General features: G+C 44.3%; 1 protein-coding gene across 4 annotated transcripts in view; it reads left to right on the forward strand.

The window, feature by feature from the left end:
- Positions 1-307: 307 nt before the first annotated feature.
- LOC115175377 (rho family-interacting cell polarization regulator 2) overlaps positions 308-16,979 on the forward strand; it is a 100,412-nt gene continuing 83,740 nt past the window's right edge. For all 4 annotated transcript variants that reach the window (XM_029734606.1, XM_029734609.1, XM_029734607.1 and 1 more), the window contains exon 1: positions 308-688. In XM_029734606.1, the coding sequence (XP_029590466.1) occupies positions 604-688 (85 nt within the window). In that variant the 5' untranslated portion in view covers positions 308-603. The remainder of the gene's footprint in view (positions 689-16,979) is intronic.

Raw genomic sequence — 16,979 nt, forward strand, 5'->3', positions numbered from 1 at the left:
GTGCACACACACACACACACACACACACACACACACACACACACACACACACACACACACAGACACACACACACACACACCACACACACACACACACACCACGTGCACACACACCACACACACACACCACACGTACACACACACACACACACAACACACACACACACACACACACACACACACACACACACACACACACACACACACACAACAAGTGTACTTGAATTCTCTCGCTTTCACACAGGAAATTATGAAATCATCTGTGTTGATAAAACTCGGTGGTGGTAGTGGTGAGGGCTTCCCACACACACACACACACTCTCACACATACTCCCGTCCATCCATCCATCCCCACACACACAGGCCTGGTGCAGGGAGTGATCAGGCAGACGAAGAGCAGCTCTCAGTCATTGTCTGCCTGCCTAGCTTCTCTACTCAGGCTGGATCTGATTCCTGACGGGGAGCGGCCATCCATCACCCGGTGCAGGAAGAAGAGGCCATCACAGCTCTGATTCAATTTTACACTCGAGTCACCCGGTCGCACAGAAACAAACCCACCAACGCTTAACCACCCAGAGAGGGGAAAGAAGGGGTAAAGAAGTGATGGCTATGGCCGACATCGGCGAGGATCAAGATTACCTAAATGAAGTGATGCGTGAGGAAATGGAGGATGTCATCATCTATGATGGTAAGAGGACTGCTTTACGTGTTTGGGGATAGATAGGTGCTCCTGGTGCTACATGGGGTCAGTGTAGGAGGCACCATAAAGGAGACGGGTGTAGAGGCTTTGGGTCTGTGGTTAGGTGGCCCTGAACCCACTGGGCACAAACTGGTTGAATCAACGTTGTTTCCACGTACATGTAATTTAAACAACAAAAATCAATGAAAGGATTTTGAATCATTTGTGGAAAAGTGATTTGATTTTGTAAAAAGTCATCAAATTAAAGGAATTTTCATAATGTTTGTCATTTTTTTCACCCAACTTTTAATCTAAATCCAATAACATGCTTCAAATGTTTGTTGAGTTCATATTGAATTCACATTAGTTGACAACTCAAATATAAATGAAATCTAAATGTTGAAATGATGTCTGTGTTCAGTGGGTATCTTCTATGATAGCAGGATAGATGGGAGCCCCAGCACGGCGCTCCATGTGTCAGCTGCTGCTACTTAGTCATCATTTTAAGGTGGTCATACGTACTCATGACAAGTCTTACAATGTATTACACCTGTAGATGGTTATACTTGTTATGGATGGGTGCTCCATGGGATCAATGTACTGCACTTTACTGAGAGGCTATGGATGGCACCATGAGGGGGGACTGAAGGAGGGGCATCGGGGCTATGGATGGCACCATGAGGGGGGACTGAAGGAGGGGCATCGGGGCTATGGATGGCACCATGAGGGGGGACTGAAGGAGGGGCATCGGGGCTATGGATGGCACCATGAGGGGGGACTGAAGGAGGGGCATCGGGGCTATGGATGGCACCATGAGGGGGGACTGAAGGAGGGGCATCGGGGCTATGGATGGCACCATGAGGGGGGACTGAAGGAGGGGCATCGGGGCTATGGATGGCAGCATGAGGGGGGACTGAAGGAGGGGCATCGGGGCTATGGATGGCACCATGAGGGGGGACTGAAGGAGGGGCATCGGGGCTATGGATGGCAGCATGAGGGGGGACTGAAGGAGGGGCATCGGGGCTATGGATGGCACCATGAGGGGGGACTGAAGGAGGGGCATCGGGGCTATGGATGGCACCATGAGGGGGGACTGAAGGAGGGGCATCGGGGCTATGGATGGCACCATGAGGGGGGACTGAAGGAGGGGCATCGGGGCTATGGATGGCAGCATGAGGGGGGACTGAAGGAGGGGCATCGGGGCTATGGATGGCACCATGAGGGGGGACTGAAGGAGGGGCATCGGGGCTATGGATGGCACCATGAGGGGGGACTGAAGGAGGGGCATCGGGGCTATGGATGGCACCATGAGGGGGGACTGAAGGAGGGCCATCGGGGCTATGGATGGCACCATGAGGGGGGACTGAAGGAGGGGCATCGGGGCTATGGATGGCACCATGAGGGGGGACTGAAGGAGGGGCATCGGGGCTATGGATGGCAGCATGAGGTGGGACTGAAGGAGGGGCATCGGGGCTATGGATGGCAGCATGAGAGGGGGACTGAAGGAGGGGCATCGGGGCTATGGATGGGTGGGAAGGACACACTGGCGTTGTGGTGATGACTGATACTAAATGTAGTGTGGATTGAAAAGGTTCCAAGTGTGGGTTTAGACAGAGCTGAGGTGATGTCATCACCATATTGACCAGTGTGGGTTTAGACAGAGCTGAGGTGACGTCATCACCATATTGACCAGTGTGGGTTTAGACAGAGCTGAGGTGATGTCATCACCATATTGACCAGTGTGGGTTTAGACAGAGCTGAGGTGATGTCATCACCATATTGACCAGTGTAGGTTTAGACAGAGCTGAGGTGATGTCATCACCATATTGACCAGTGTGGGTTTAGACAGAGCTGAGGTGATGTCATCACCATATTGACCAGTGTGGGTTTAGACAGAGCCGAGGTGACGTCATCACCATATCGACCAGTGTGGGTTTAGACAGAGCCGAGGTGACGTCATCACCATATTGACCAGTGTGGGTTTAGACAGAGCCGAGGTGATGTCATCACCATATTGACCAGTGTGGGTTTAGACAGAGCCGAGGTGACGTCATCACCATATTGACCAGTGTGGGTTTAGACAGAGCCGAGGTGATGTCATCACCATATTGACCAGTGTGGGTTTAGACAGAGCCGAGGTGACGTCATCACCATATTGACCAGTGTGGGTTTAGACAGAGCTGAGGTGACGTCATCACCATATTGACCAGTGTGGGTTTAGACAGAGCTGAGGTGACGTCATCACCATATTGACCAGTGTGGGTTTAGACAGAGCTGAGGTGATGTCATCACCATATTGACCAGTGTGGGTTTAGACAGAGCTGAGGTGATGTCATCACCATATTGACCAGTGTGGGTTTAGACAGAGCTGAGGTGACGTCATCACCATATTGACCAGTGTGGGTTTAGACAGAGCCGAGGTGATGTCATCACCATATTGACCAGTGATTGACTTTGTGCTACCTGAGAATTACATTTTGAAAGATTACATTGGTTTTGCACAATTCCCTTTCTGCTGTCTCTGTGCTGCTTGTTGATCGATGTTCAACTTTTTAGACGGCAGCAGAGAAGAGAGCCTTGTGTGGGTGTTTTTGTATAACTGGCAGATGTTTTAAACCAAACATTATGTACCACAAGAGAGTATTTTAACCCAATATAATCATAATGTGCATTGCATTTTCCACTGTGACGTAAGAGAATTGAATGATGAAGTGAATGTTTTGGGACGTAGCAGTTTGGACAGTATCAAGGGGAAGTACAACTACTAACAGCTGGTGAAATCATTTTCTTTCTCTTGCACTAGTCTTCCACCCATTTTAAATGAGCCACTCCACTTCAACTGTTGAAAACGCTATATGCAAACTAGCTTGCTATTGCAATACTTATTATGGTAATATATAAAAACAATATTTTAATGTCTCTAGTGAAACATACATACAATCAATGCGGAAGACACATTTCAGTTGAATGCATTCAGTTGTACAACTGACTGGGTATCGCCCCTTTCCCTTCCTATAATAAACAATATGCAGGGTATTCCTACATTCAGATTCATGCACCGTGTTGGTCCTGTAATGTATGATAATGCCTAGGTTGGTTGACCCACTTTGCAGTAAATTAAATGAGCCAATGGTAATGTCACTTCTGTCCTTGTGAGCAAAAACACAGCCAGGAGGTAGACACACACGCTTACGGTTAACCGTTAATCGGTTAGCTGCAGAAAATACATTTGACCGGTCATGCTTATCGTTCTATGGGTTAATTCAATTGGCTCGTTTGTATTTTCGTTATTAGTCATGTGTACAGCATACAGAGAGCCTAGTTTGAGCGGAATAGCCTACCACCTGTCAGACAGTTAAGAGTAGCTCCTCGAAAAGCATGTAGGCTACTGGGGTGAAACCGGCTTTTGGAAGCCCAGTAATTGGTCAGCCCAGTAATTGGTCAGCCCAGTAATTGGTCAGCCCAGTAATTGGTCAGCCCAGTCATTGCACAACAAAAAACAATTCTAAATGCAGTCGCATGTTAAAAACTTTGGTGGCCACGATTAAAAAGGAGTTATTTTATTTCTCAATCTCAACTGGTAAAGTTGCATTTAGATGCATAGGCTATAGACTGCCTACTGTTGACTATCAGCCCGTCACCCACCACTTTGCAATGTTTACTTTATTTATTCAACTAGGCAAGTCAGTTAAGAACAAATTCTTATTTACAATGACGGTCTACCCTGGCCAAGCCCTAACCCGGACGATGCTTGGCCAATTGTGCACCGCCCTATGGGACTCCCAATCACGGCCGGTTGTGATACTGCCTGGAATCAAACCAGGGTCTGTAGTGACGCCTCTAACACTGAGATGCAGTGCCTTAGACCTCTGTGCCACTCGGGAGCCCCACTAACGTCAGCTTGAGGCTGTGTAATTGTTTGAAACCTGAACACTTTACTTCAAATGAATGAGGCATTTCTTTTCTTGCTTCAAAGTAGCCTTGCCAAAATCCATCCATAGAAATGTGGAGGCAATTATTTAATACAATTTCCTCATCGTTAGTGTTTTAGTGTTTTATCTCGTGTGGTACCGCTCCCATTAGCGCGTGCTGTTTAGAACAGTGTTTTATCTCATGTGGAACCGCTCCCATTAGCGCGTGCTGTTTAGAACAGTGTTTTATCTCGTGTGGAACCGCTCCCATTCCATTAGCGCGTGCTGTTTAGAACAGTGTTTTATCTCGTGTGGAACCGCTCCCATTCCATTAGCGCGTGCTGTTTAGAACAGTGTTTTATCTCGTGTGGAACCACTCCCATTAGCGCGTGCTGTTTAGAACAGTGTTTTATCTCGTGTGGAACCGCTCCCATTAGCGCGTGCTGTTTAGAACAGTGTTTTATCTCGCGTGGAACCGCTCCCATTAGCGCGTGCTGTTTAGAACAGTGTTTTATCTCGTGTGGAACCGCTCCCATTAGCGCGTGCTGTTTAGAACAGTGTTTTATCTTGTGTGGTACCGCTCCCATTAGCGCGTGTTGTTTAGAACAGTGTTTTATCTCGTGTGGAACCGCTCCCATTAGCGCGTGCTGTTTAGAACAGTGTTTTATCTCGTGTGGAACCGCTCCCATTAGCGCGTGCTGTTTAGAACAGTGTTTTATCTCGTGTGGAACCGCTCCCATTCCATTAGCGCGTGCTGTTTAGAACAGTGTTTTATCTCGTGTGGTACCGCTCCCATTAGCGCGTGCTGTTTAGAACAGTGTTTTATCTCGTGTGGTACCGCTCCCATTAGCGCGTGCTGTTTAGAACAGTGTTTTATCTCGTGTGGTACCGCTCCCATTAGCGCGTGTTGTTTAGAACAGTGTTTTATCTCGCGTGGAACCGCTCCCATTAGCGTGTGCTGTTTAGAACAGTGTTTTATCTCGCGTGGAACACCTCCCATTAGCGCGTGCTGTTTAGAACAGTGTTTTATCTTGTGTGGAACCGCTCCCATTCCATTAGCGCGTGCTGTTTAGAACAGTGTTTTATCTCGTGTGGAACACCTCCCATTAGCGCGTGCTGTTTAGAACAGTGTTTTATCTCGTGTGGTACCGCTCCCATTAGCGCGTGTTGTTTAGAACAGTGTTTTATCTCGTGTGGAACCGCTCCCATTAGCGCGTGCTGTTTAGAACAGTGTTTTATCTTGTGTGGAACCGCTCCCATTAGCGCGTGCTGTTTAGAACAGTGTTTTATCTCGTGTGGAACCGCTCCCATTCCATTAGCGCGTGCTGTTTAGAACAGTGTTTTATCTCGTGTGGAACCGCTCCCATTAGCGCGTGCTGTTTAGAACAGTGTTTTATCTCGTGTGGAACCGCTCCCATTCCATTAGCGCGTGCTGTTTAGAACAGTGTTTTATCTCGTGTGGTACCGCTCCCATTAGCGCGTGCTGTTTAGAACAGTGTTTTATCTCGTGTGGAACCACTCCCATTAGCGCGTGCTGTTTAGAACAGTGTTTTATCTCGTGTGGAACCACTCCCATTAGCGCGTGCTGTTTAGAACAGTGTTTATCTCGTGTGGAACCGCTCCCATTAGCGCGTGCTGTTTAAAACAGTGTTTTATCTCGTGTGGTACCGCTCCCATTAGCGCGTGCTGTTTAGAACAGTGTTTTATCTCGTGTGGTACCGCTCCCATTAGCGCGTGCTGTTTAGAACAGTGTTTTATCTCGTGTGGTACCGCTCCCATTAGCGCGTGCTGTTTAGAACAGTGTTTTATCTCGTGTGGAACCGCTCCCATTCCATTAGCGCGTGCTGTTTAGAACAGTGTTTTATCTCGTGTGGTACCGCTCCCATTAGCGCGTGCTGTTTAGAACAGTGTTTTATCTCGTGTGGAACCGCTCCCATTAGCGCGTGCTGTTTAGAACAGTGTTTTATCTCGTGTGGAACCGCTCCCATTAGCGCGTGCTGTTTAGAACAGTGTTTTATCTTGTGTGGAACCGCTCCCATTAGCGTGTGCTGTTTAGAACAGTGTTTTCCACGTTTTATTAGTTGCTTCATTGCTGGAATTGCATGTTCAATAGTATGTTATAGGATTTTCACTAGACATCGATAGCCTTGCTATTGTTGCATTTTTCCATTAATAGCTTCATGAAAAATGTCCAGTCCTTGTATGCATGGGGGCGGCAGGTAGCCTAGTGGTTAGAGCGTTGGGCCAGTAACCGAAAAGTTGTAATATCAAATCCCTGACCTGACAAGGTACAAATCTGTCATTCTGCCCCTGAACAAGGCAGTTAACCCACTGTTCCTAGGCTGTCCATGTAAATAAGAATTTGTTCTTAACTGACTTGCCTAGTTAAAAAAAATGCATGCATAGTATCAGACAGGAAGAGATGAAGTGGCCAAAATTGCTAAGGGCTTATTTTGCGGTTTATTCTTGTTGTCTTGCTTCCCGCCTTGGGACGACTCCCATTGTTAAGGACGAAAAATAGTATTTTATGTTGGTCAGGTCATTTTACTGTTTTGATTTTTTTGTAACGTTTGTTGACCATTTAATGTTGACCACTTAGTCTAATGTTGACCAGTTAGTCTAATGTTGACCAGTTAGTCAGCAGCAAAATTGACCGAAATTTACATCTCTAAGAGGAAGAAGGATGGTGAGAGGGAGAGGATGGTGAGAGGGAGAGGATGGTGAGAGGGAGAAGGAGGGTGAGAGGGAGAAGGAGGGTGAGAGGGAGAGGATGGTGAGAGGGAGAAGGAGGGTGAGAGGGAAAGGAGGGTGAGAAGGGTGAGAGGGAGAGGATGGTGAGAGGGAGAAGGAGGGTGAGAGGGAGAAGGAGGGTGAGATGCAGAAGTAGGGTGAGAGGGAAAGGAGGGTGAGAAGGGTGAGAGGGAGAAGGGTGAGAGGGAGAAGGAGGGTGAGAGGGAAAAGGAGGGTGAGAGGGAAAAGGAGGGTGAGAGGGAGAGGACAGGACAGAGGAGTTGAGTCTGACAGGAGTGCTCATACCACTCTATGTCCAGTTTAAGTGAATGATGGTGTTCTTTCACTGGTCCTGCTTATATGCTGAGCACACCGCTCGTGCACATGTTGATTTTGTCCACCCACACCAGACGCGATCAGGACACGCAGGTTGAAATATCAAAACCAACTCTGAACCAACTATATTAATTTGGGGACAGGTCGGAAAGCATTAAACATTTATGGCAATTTAGCTAGCTAGCTAATTTGTCCTGGGATATAAACATTGTGTAGTTATTTTACCTGAAATGCACAAAGTCCTCTACTCTGACAATTAATCCACAGATAAAAGGGTAAACCAAGTTAGTTTCTAGTAATCTCTCCTCCTTCAGTCTTCTTCTTCTGACTTTATATGGTGGTTGGCAACCAACTTTAAGGTGCATTACCACCACCAACTGAACAGGAGTATGGACCTCAGTTCATCTTTCAATCACCCACGTGGGTATATGCTCCTAAAAACCAATGAGGAGATGGGAGAGGCGGGACTTGCAGCTTGTCAATCGTCACAAATAGAACCAGTTCTATTTTAGCGGCAGGCTGCGCTGACACTTGTTGACACGCATGAGCAGTGTGGGTGCAACGATTTAAAAATGTATTTTACATCACGCAACGGGGGCAGTGTGGTCAGCATGTTAGGCTGCCATAGAGTCAATTATGACTTAGGTGGCACGTTTCCCTGCGGTCCAGTGTGGCAGCAGAAATAGCAGAGTGCTGTAGTACTATAGAGGGGTGGAGATCGGCTCAGAGCTCTCTTTCATACTCTTTTCTCTCTCTCTCTCTCTCCCGTTTTCTCTCTCTCTCCCGTTTTCTCTCTCTCTCCCCCGTTTTCTCTCTCTCTCCCGTTTTCTCTCTCTCTCCCCCGTTTTCTCTCTCTCCCGTTTTCTCTCTCTCTCTCCCGTTTCTCTCTCTCTCTCTCCTGTCTTCTCTCTCTCTTTGGAGTAGTTCATGTATGATGAAACAATGACACTGAAAATGCTTTGATACTCTAAAACAAATAATTATGCTGATACAGTGGCAATATGTCTCTCATGGTAGAGTCTGCAACTGCGGTTTACTGTACCTTATGAAACTGTGATGACAGATTTCAAACAGACCTTGAACCTTCTCCAAGTTTCCTAAATCAGTCCACTATTGCAGTTGTTTTCAATCTTATTTCCTGAATCCTGACTGGTAATGGTGTTGACAGTGGATAAAGAATAACTCACTTCCCTCAATGAGTTATTAGGCTATTATTTTTATTTGTTTAATTTGAGAAAACTTTTTGTTGTTGCCCTTTTTCTATCCAAATGATAGTTACAGTCTTGTCTCATCGCTGCAACTCCCGTGCGGACTCGGGAGAGGCGAAGGTCGAGAGTCGTGCGTTATTATTCGTATTATTATGTTTATTATTAGTATTATTATGATTATTATTAGTATTATTATGATTATTATTAGTAGTATTATTAGTATTATGATTATTATTAGTATTATTATGATTATTATTAGTATTATTATGATTATTATTAGTATTATTATTAGTATTATGATTATTATTAGTATTATTATGATTATTATTCGTATTATTATTTTTATTATTAGTATTATTATGATTATTATTAGTATTATTATGATTATTATTAGTAGTATTATTAGTATTATGATTATTATTAGTAGTATTATTAGTATTATTATTATTTTTAGTATTATTAGTAGTAGTAGTAGTACTAGTATTATTAGTGTTATTAGTAGTACTAGTATTATTAGTGTTATTAGTAGTACTAGTATTATTAGTGTTATTAGTAGTACTAGTATTATTAGTGTTATTAGTATTATTATTATTTGTGTTATTAGTATTATTAGTAGTAGTAGTACTAGTATTATTAGTGTTATTAGTATTATTAGTATTATTATTAGTAGTAGTACTAGTATTATTAGTGTTATTAGTATTAGTAGTAGTAGTAGTACTACTAGTATTATTAGTGTTATTAGTAGTACTAGTATTATTAGTGTTATTAGTATTATTAGTATTATTATTAGTAGTAGTACTACTAGTATTATTAGTGTTATTAGTATTATTATTATTAGTATTATTATTATTAGTAGTAGTAGTACTACTAGTATTATTAGTGTTATTAGTATTATTGTTATTAGTATTATTAGTAGTAGTATGTTTTCATTCAATCAAGCAAAACAAATGTGATATAAATGAAAAGAAGAAAAAGGCGGTGTAATTACGTGGGCTCCATAAGTTATATAAAGGACTACATTGGCAGCGGCCTGGCAGCCTGCGGGAAGATTGAGGAAAGTGGTGAGTCTGTACATCCCAAAGAGCGTTGATTGTGAGTTCTGACAGGAAACGGGGTCCGATGTAGTCCAAGAAAGACATTGAGCACTAGTGTTAGCAGGGAAGGAGAGTTTACTGGGTCAGTAGGGACAGAAAAACCCAAAGAAAGGTGCCACTTCAGCAAGAGGAGAGATGTTTCTGAAAGCTCCTTGTAGGCCTATATAACAGTAGTGTACCTGTACTTGTAGGTCTATATAACAGTAGTGTACCTGTACCTGTAGGCCTATATAACAGTAGTGTACCTGTACCTGTAGGTCTATATAACAGTAGTGTACCTGTACTTGTAGGCCTATATAACAGTAGTGTACCTGTACCTGTAGGACTATATAACAGTAGTGTACCTGTACCTGTAGGCCTATATAACAGTAGTGTACCTGTACCTGTAGGCCTATATAACAGTAGTGTACCTGTACTTGTAGGCCTATATAACAGTAGTGTACCTGTACCTGTAGGCCTATATAACAGTAGTGTACCTGTACCTGTAGGCCTATATAACAGTAGTGTACCTGTACCTGTAGGCCTATATAACAGTAGTGTACCTGTACCTGTAGGTCTATATAACAGTAGTGTACCTGTACTTGTAGGCCTATATAACAGTAGTGTACCTGTACCTGTAGGCCTATATAACAGTAGTGTACCTGTACCTGTAGGCCTATATAACAGTAGTGTACCTGGGTCCTGTATAGTACTGTTACACTACCTGGTCTAGGAGCCTCTCCTCCAATCAGATCCCTCGTTGTGATACATGCTCCTCCCTTCCTATGGGCTTGATCAGTCAGAGTGGTGCAGCATTTAGCACACCATTGCAGGCTCTGGCTTGAAGAGCCACAGTGATACCGAAGCTATACAGCCCCACACAGTTCAAATCACATCAATCTTTATTTATATAGCACATTTCATACAAATTTAGTGTAATCTGATGTGCTTTAGCCAAGCTTTAATTGGCCTTGTTCACCTGTGGCCTATAAGCCCCCTCTACACTTACCAGAAAGCATAGCTAGAATGAAGTTCAATGAACTCAACCCCTTCTGCAGTGCACCTGTGACACACTACACCACGTGACCCTAGGTCACCGCCATGTTGTCATCTATAGAAAATGTTACTACAGCCCCAGGGTGAAACAGAGGACAAATGTATCTCTGACTTTTCTCGCTGAACCACAAGGCAGCTCAGTGTGTACTACTGTAGCCAGCAAGAGCCAGAAAGGAGTGTGTGTGTGTGTGTGTGTGTGTGTGTGTGTGTGTGTGTGTGTGTGTGTGTGTGTGTGTGTGTGTGTGTGTGTGTGTGTTTGTACTGTATGTGTGTGTGTGTGTGTGTGTTTGTACTGTATGTGTGTGTTAGAACCTGTAATATGCAGTGACCCAGGCAGGATGACCGATACAAGAAGCAGTATCAGGTTTCACAAATCCATATATTCTCTGAGCCTCTCCTTGTCTAGACATGTCTTGTGCTACTGCAACCCAGGAAACTAGATCCTGACAGGGGCCTCGTGGAGCCTACTGAGGTTGTACTGTATTACACAGGAGACGCACACACACACACCCTCTCTTTCTTTATCCCTCTCTCTGTGTAATGATTGATGAGGTAAAGGAGGAGGGAGGGAGTGACAGATGATTTATCTCAACAGACTCAGGGTTTGACAGGCTCAGTGTTGAGATGGTATCAGTTGATCTGGATCTGAAGCGGGATCTCAACATTACGAGGTCTGGATCTGAAGCGGGATCTCAACATTACGAGGTCTGGATCTGAAGCGGGATCTCAACATTACGAAGTCTGGATCTGAAGCGGGATCTCAACATTACAAAGTCTGGATCTGAAGCGGGATCTCAACATTACGAAGTCTGGATCTGAAGCGGGATCTCAACATTATGAAGTCTGCCAGTGTCTCAACACAATGTGTTCAGTCATCATATTGTGCCTCCGAGTGGCATGGTTAGCTTTTCCCTGGAAATGAATCAGAGAGCGCTGATGTTTTGGGCGTCTGACAACTGAGAGGAACAATTACGGTTTTGTGTGTGACACTGTCTGTCACAACTAGTACCAATATCCCAATACTGTCAGAGGAACAATGGTGGATGATTATTGTTAAAGGGTGAAATTAGTACAAGATGAGTAATGTCAGAGAACTGATAAATTCATGACATCTTCACAGTACACGCACACAGGAAGTTGCACAGAATTTTCACAACGTTCAAGTTTGCACTCAGCAGACCTGAAATTAGTTCAGTAGCCCAAGAAATTGGAGGGAACATTGACACACCACTCCAGGCCCAGAGAACACACACACACACACACACACACACACACACACACACACACACACACACACACACACACACACACACACACACACACACACACACACACACACACACACGCACACACACCCTCTACTCCTGCACACCTCTCCTCCTCCTCTCCTCCTCCTCCTCCTCTTTTCCGACCGCAACAGGGCTTACAAACAGACAGGCCTGACCTCTGCACTCAGGCTGAATCTAGTCTGCCCAGAGACTCTCTGGAACCAAGAAAAAGACACACAACTCACACACTGTTTAAACACACAACTCACACACCGTTTAAACACACAAAACACACACCGTTTAAATACACAACACACACACTGTTTAAATACACAACACACACACTGTTTAAATACACAACACACACACTGTTTAAATACACAACACACACACTGTTTAAATACACAACACACACACTGTTTAAATACACAACACACACACCGTTTAAACACACAACACACACACTGTTTAAATACACAACACACACACTGTTTAAACACACAACTCACACACACACTGTTTAAACACACACACTGTTTAAATACACAACACACACACCGTTTAAACACACAACACACACACTGTTTAAATACACAACACACACACTGTTTAAACACACAACTCACACAACACACACACACACTGTTTAAACACACACACTGTTTAAATACACAACACACACACCGTTTAAACACACAACTCACACACTGTTTAAATACACAACACACACACACACTGTTTAAACCCACACAGTGTGAAGATTCTCTGGAAGCCAAGTAAAAACACTCACACACACTGTCTGTCTTTCTCTCTGGAGTTGGGCCGAGCTAAACTTCAACACTCTAACATAGAGCCTCTAACCGACAGCTTCTAACAGACAGCCTCCAACCCTCAACCTCTAAACGACATTCTCTAACTAACAGCCTTTAACCGTCACTCTCTAAACAACATCCGCTAACTAACAGCCTCTAAATGACATTCTCTAACTAACAGCCTCTAAACGACAGACTCTAACTGTCTCTAACATACAGTTTCTAACCGACAGCCTCTAACTGTCTCTAACATACAGTCGCTAACCGACAGCCTCTAACCGACAGACTCTAACCGACAGCCTCTAACCGACAGCCTCTAACATACAATTTCTAACCGACAAACGCTAAAATTTTGCTTCTAACTGACAGGCTCTAACTGATAGTCTCGAACTGACCATCTCTAAGCAACAGCCTCTAACCAATCTTCATGGTCAGAATAATCGGATAAAGACTATGACTGTCTGTACTGTGTATGGAGACTGGGGAATGTGTTCACCCAGGAGGGGAAGCCTAGCCCTAGCTAGCTTGTTAGTCTGCTTTTTCCTCTTTCTGACAGTTGCATCCATTGACCTAATTTAGCCTGAACAAGCTTCCACAAACACACGTCTCGGTTTGTTTTTTCTTTCTACAGAAGCAGAACAAGTAGAGAGAAAAACTGGAATGGCAAAATGGGAAGGTGAAGGGTTTATGAAGTGGGCAGGTGAAGGGTTTATAAAGTGGGCAGGTGAAGGGTTTATAAAGTGGGCAGGTGAAGGGTTTATAAAGTGGGCAGGTGAAGGGTTTATAAAGTGGGCAGGTGAAGGGTTTATAAAGTGGGCAGGTGAAGGGTTTATAAAGTGGGCAGCTGAAGGGTTTATAAAGTGGGCAGGTGAAGGGTTTATAAAGTGGGCAGGTGAAGGGTTTATAAAGTGGGCAGGTGAAGGGTTTATGAAGTGGGCAGGTGAAGGGTTTATGAAGTGGGCAGGTGAAGGGTTTATAAAGTGGGCAGGTGAAGGGTTTATAAAGTGGGCAGCTGAAGGGTTTATGAAGTGGGCAGGTGAAGGGTTTATGAAGTGGGCAGGTGAAGGGTTTATAAAGTGGGCAGGTGAAGGGTTTATGAAGTGGGCAGGTGAAGGGTTTATAAAGTGGGCAGGTGAAGGGTTTATAAAGTGGGCAGGTGAAGGGTTTATAAAGTGGGCAGCTGAAGGGTTTATGAAGTGGGCAGGTGAAGGGTTTATGAAGTGGGCAGGTGAAGGGTTTATGACGTGGGAAGGTGAAGGGTTTATGAAGTGGGCAGGTGAAGGGTTTATGAAGTGGGCAGCTGAAGGGTTTATGAAGTGGGCAGGTGAAAGGTTTATAAAGTGGGCAGGTGAAGGGTTTATGACGTGGGAAGGTGAAGGGTTTATGAAGTGGGCAGCTGAAGGGTTTATAAAGTGGGCAGCTGAAGGGTTTATAAAGTGGGCAGGTGAAGGGTTTATAAAGTGGGCAGGTGAAGGGTTTATAAAGTGGGCAGGTGAAGGGTTTATAAAGTGGGCAGCTGAAGGGTTTATGAAGTGGGCAGGTGAAGGGTTTATGAAGTGGGCAGGTGAAGGGTTTATGAAGTGGGCACGTGAAGGGTTTATAAAGTGGGCAGGTGAAGGGTTTATAAAGTGGGCAGGTGAAGGGTTTATAAAGTGGGCAGGTGAAGGGTTTATAAAGTGGGCAGGTGAAGGGTTTATGAAGTGGGCAGGTGAAGGGTTTATAAAGTGAGCAGGTGAAGGGTTTATGAAGTGGGCAAGTGAAGGGTTTATGAAGTGGGCAGGTGAAGGGTTTATAAAGTGGGCAGCTGAAGGGTTTATGAAGTCGGCAGGTGAAGGGTTTATAAAGTGGGCAGGTGAAGGGTTTATGAAGTGGGCAGGTGAAGGGTTTATGAAGTGGGCAGGTGAAGGGTTTATAAAGTGGGCAGGTGAAGGGTTTATAAAGTGGGAAGGTGAAGGATTTATAAAGTGGGCAGGAGAAGGGTTTATAATCTATGGAATTGTAAATCACAATATTGGGTTCAGGGAGATATTAGAAATGTTGCCTATAGATGGTTTCAATGACACAAGATGTCATGACATTTTATGACATTTGTTATGTCATTTGTTTCTGAGAATGACGTTGGTATGAGAGGGAGAGAGATAGAGTTTCCCTACTGTGATGGGTAGAATGTTCTGTGATGGGTGGATCCTATTGCAAGTAGGTTCATTTCCTTCCAGCCCACAATAAAGCTGGTGCTTGGAGGCTGGGCTTAGGCCTACCTGCAGCAGTCAAAGCCCTGTCATTAACCATGCTACAGGGCATGACAGCCCTATAATCTGCCCACGTCTGAGCCTGAGCAGCACTGCCTGTCTCAATGCTACCCACCCACCAGTAAAAAAAAAAACATTCACAGAACAGCCATATGGTTGAGTGAACTTTCAAAGCCATTTTGAAGGCCGTAAGTGCTAGACCCCCCACCGTCCACATCAGTGGAGGTTCCTCAGAGGAGGAAAGGGAGGACCATACTCCTCAGTGAATTTCATAAAATAAAAATTGTAAAACATTGAAAAAGTTATCCTTTTTAGATAAAACTTTACTAAATATATTCACGTCACCAAATAATTGATTAAAACACACTGTTTTGCAATGCAGGTCTATAGTAGTCTCAACAGCACTCTGTAGGGTAGCACCATGATGCAGCCGGAGGACGGAAGCTAGCTGTCCTCCTCTTGGTACATTGACTTCAATACAAAACCTAGGAGGCTCTTGGTTCTCTCCCCCTTCCATAGACTTACACAATAATCATGACAACTTCCGGAGGACGTCCTCCAACCTATCAGAGCTCTTGCAGCATGAACTGACATGTTGTTCACCCAATCAAAGGATCAGAGAATGAATCTAGTACTGAAAGCATAGGCTACAGCTAGCTAGCACTGCAGTGCATAAAATGTGGTGAGTAGTTGACTCAAAGAGAGAGAAAGACAATAGTTGAACAGTTTTCAACAAATTAATTTCTTCAAAAAGGAAGGAGAAGCAAGAGAGAGAGCGTGTCATTTTTTACACTTTCAGTTTCACTTACTTAGCTAGAAACTGCAGCTGGCTAGTTTAGTTACTCAAACACCCGGCTCAAACAGAGGGATGCTATGTTAGCTAGCTGGCTATGACTATCCAACACAAAACTGGAACTATTCCAAGTCAAGGTAAGCTTTTGGTTTTATTAATTTATTGCCACTGGGGCCCACCGGTGTAACTGCTTACTGACTATCCACTGTAACGTTACTGCATGATTGTAGCGGTTTTACTAACGCGTTAGTTCTTTTAGCTATGTTGATTATGACGTTACTTTAGCTAACATGGGGATAACGATGTAGGCTGTGTGTAGCGGTTATGACATGGTTTGGCTTGGATTTTTTTGTTGTTGTCACATACAGCTGATGTGTTGTTCATTGAAGTCCACAAACATTTACATTTTAGTCATTTAGAAGACGCTCTTATCCAGAGCGACTTACAGTAGTGAATGCATACGTTTCATTTAATTTCATGCATTTTTTTTGTATATATATTTTTTGTAATGGCCCCCCGTGGGAATCGAACCCACAACCCTGGTGTTGTACACACCAACAAACGAAGGGCAAAGGTGAGAGGAGGAGAGTGTATAGAGGCTAGAATGAATACAAGGTGGCTGCTATGAAAGCAAACCATGTTCATGCGTGATCAGGGGTTCATTCTGTTGATTCTGTTTAAAAACGTTTCTTAAACGGAAGCAAACATAACAGGGATAAAAATACCTGAATTTGTGCAATAGAAACTCTTGTTTGCAACTGTTGGACTAATGATTACACCCTAGATCAGCTAGATGCAGGCAAGAGTGTGCAAGGTATTAAATGTGTCACTGTCTGGCATCTCAAATTTTTCTCTCGACCCGTG

This window comes from Salmo trutta, chromosome 36, assembly GCF_901001165.1.
Source record: "Salmo trutta chromosome 36, fSalTru1.1, whole genome shotgun sequence".
In the NCBI taxonomy this organism is placed as follows: domain Eukaryota; kingdom Metazoa; phylum Chordata; class Actinopteri; order Salmoniformes; family Salmonidae; genus Salmo; species Salmo trutta.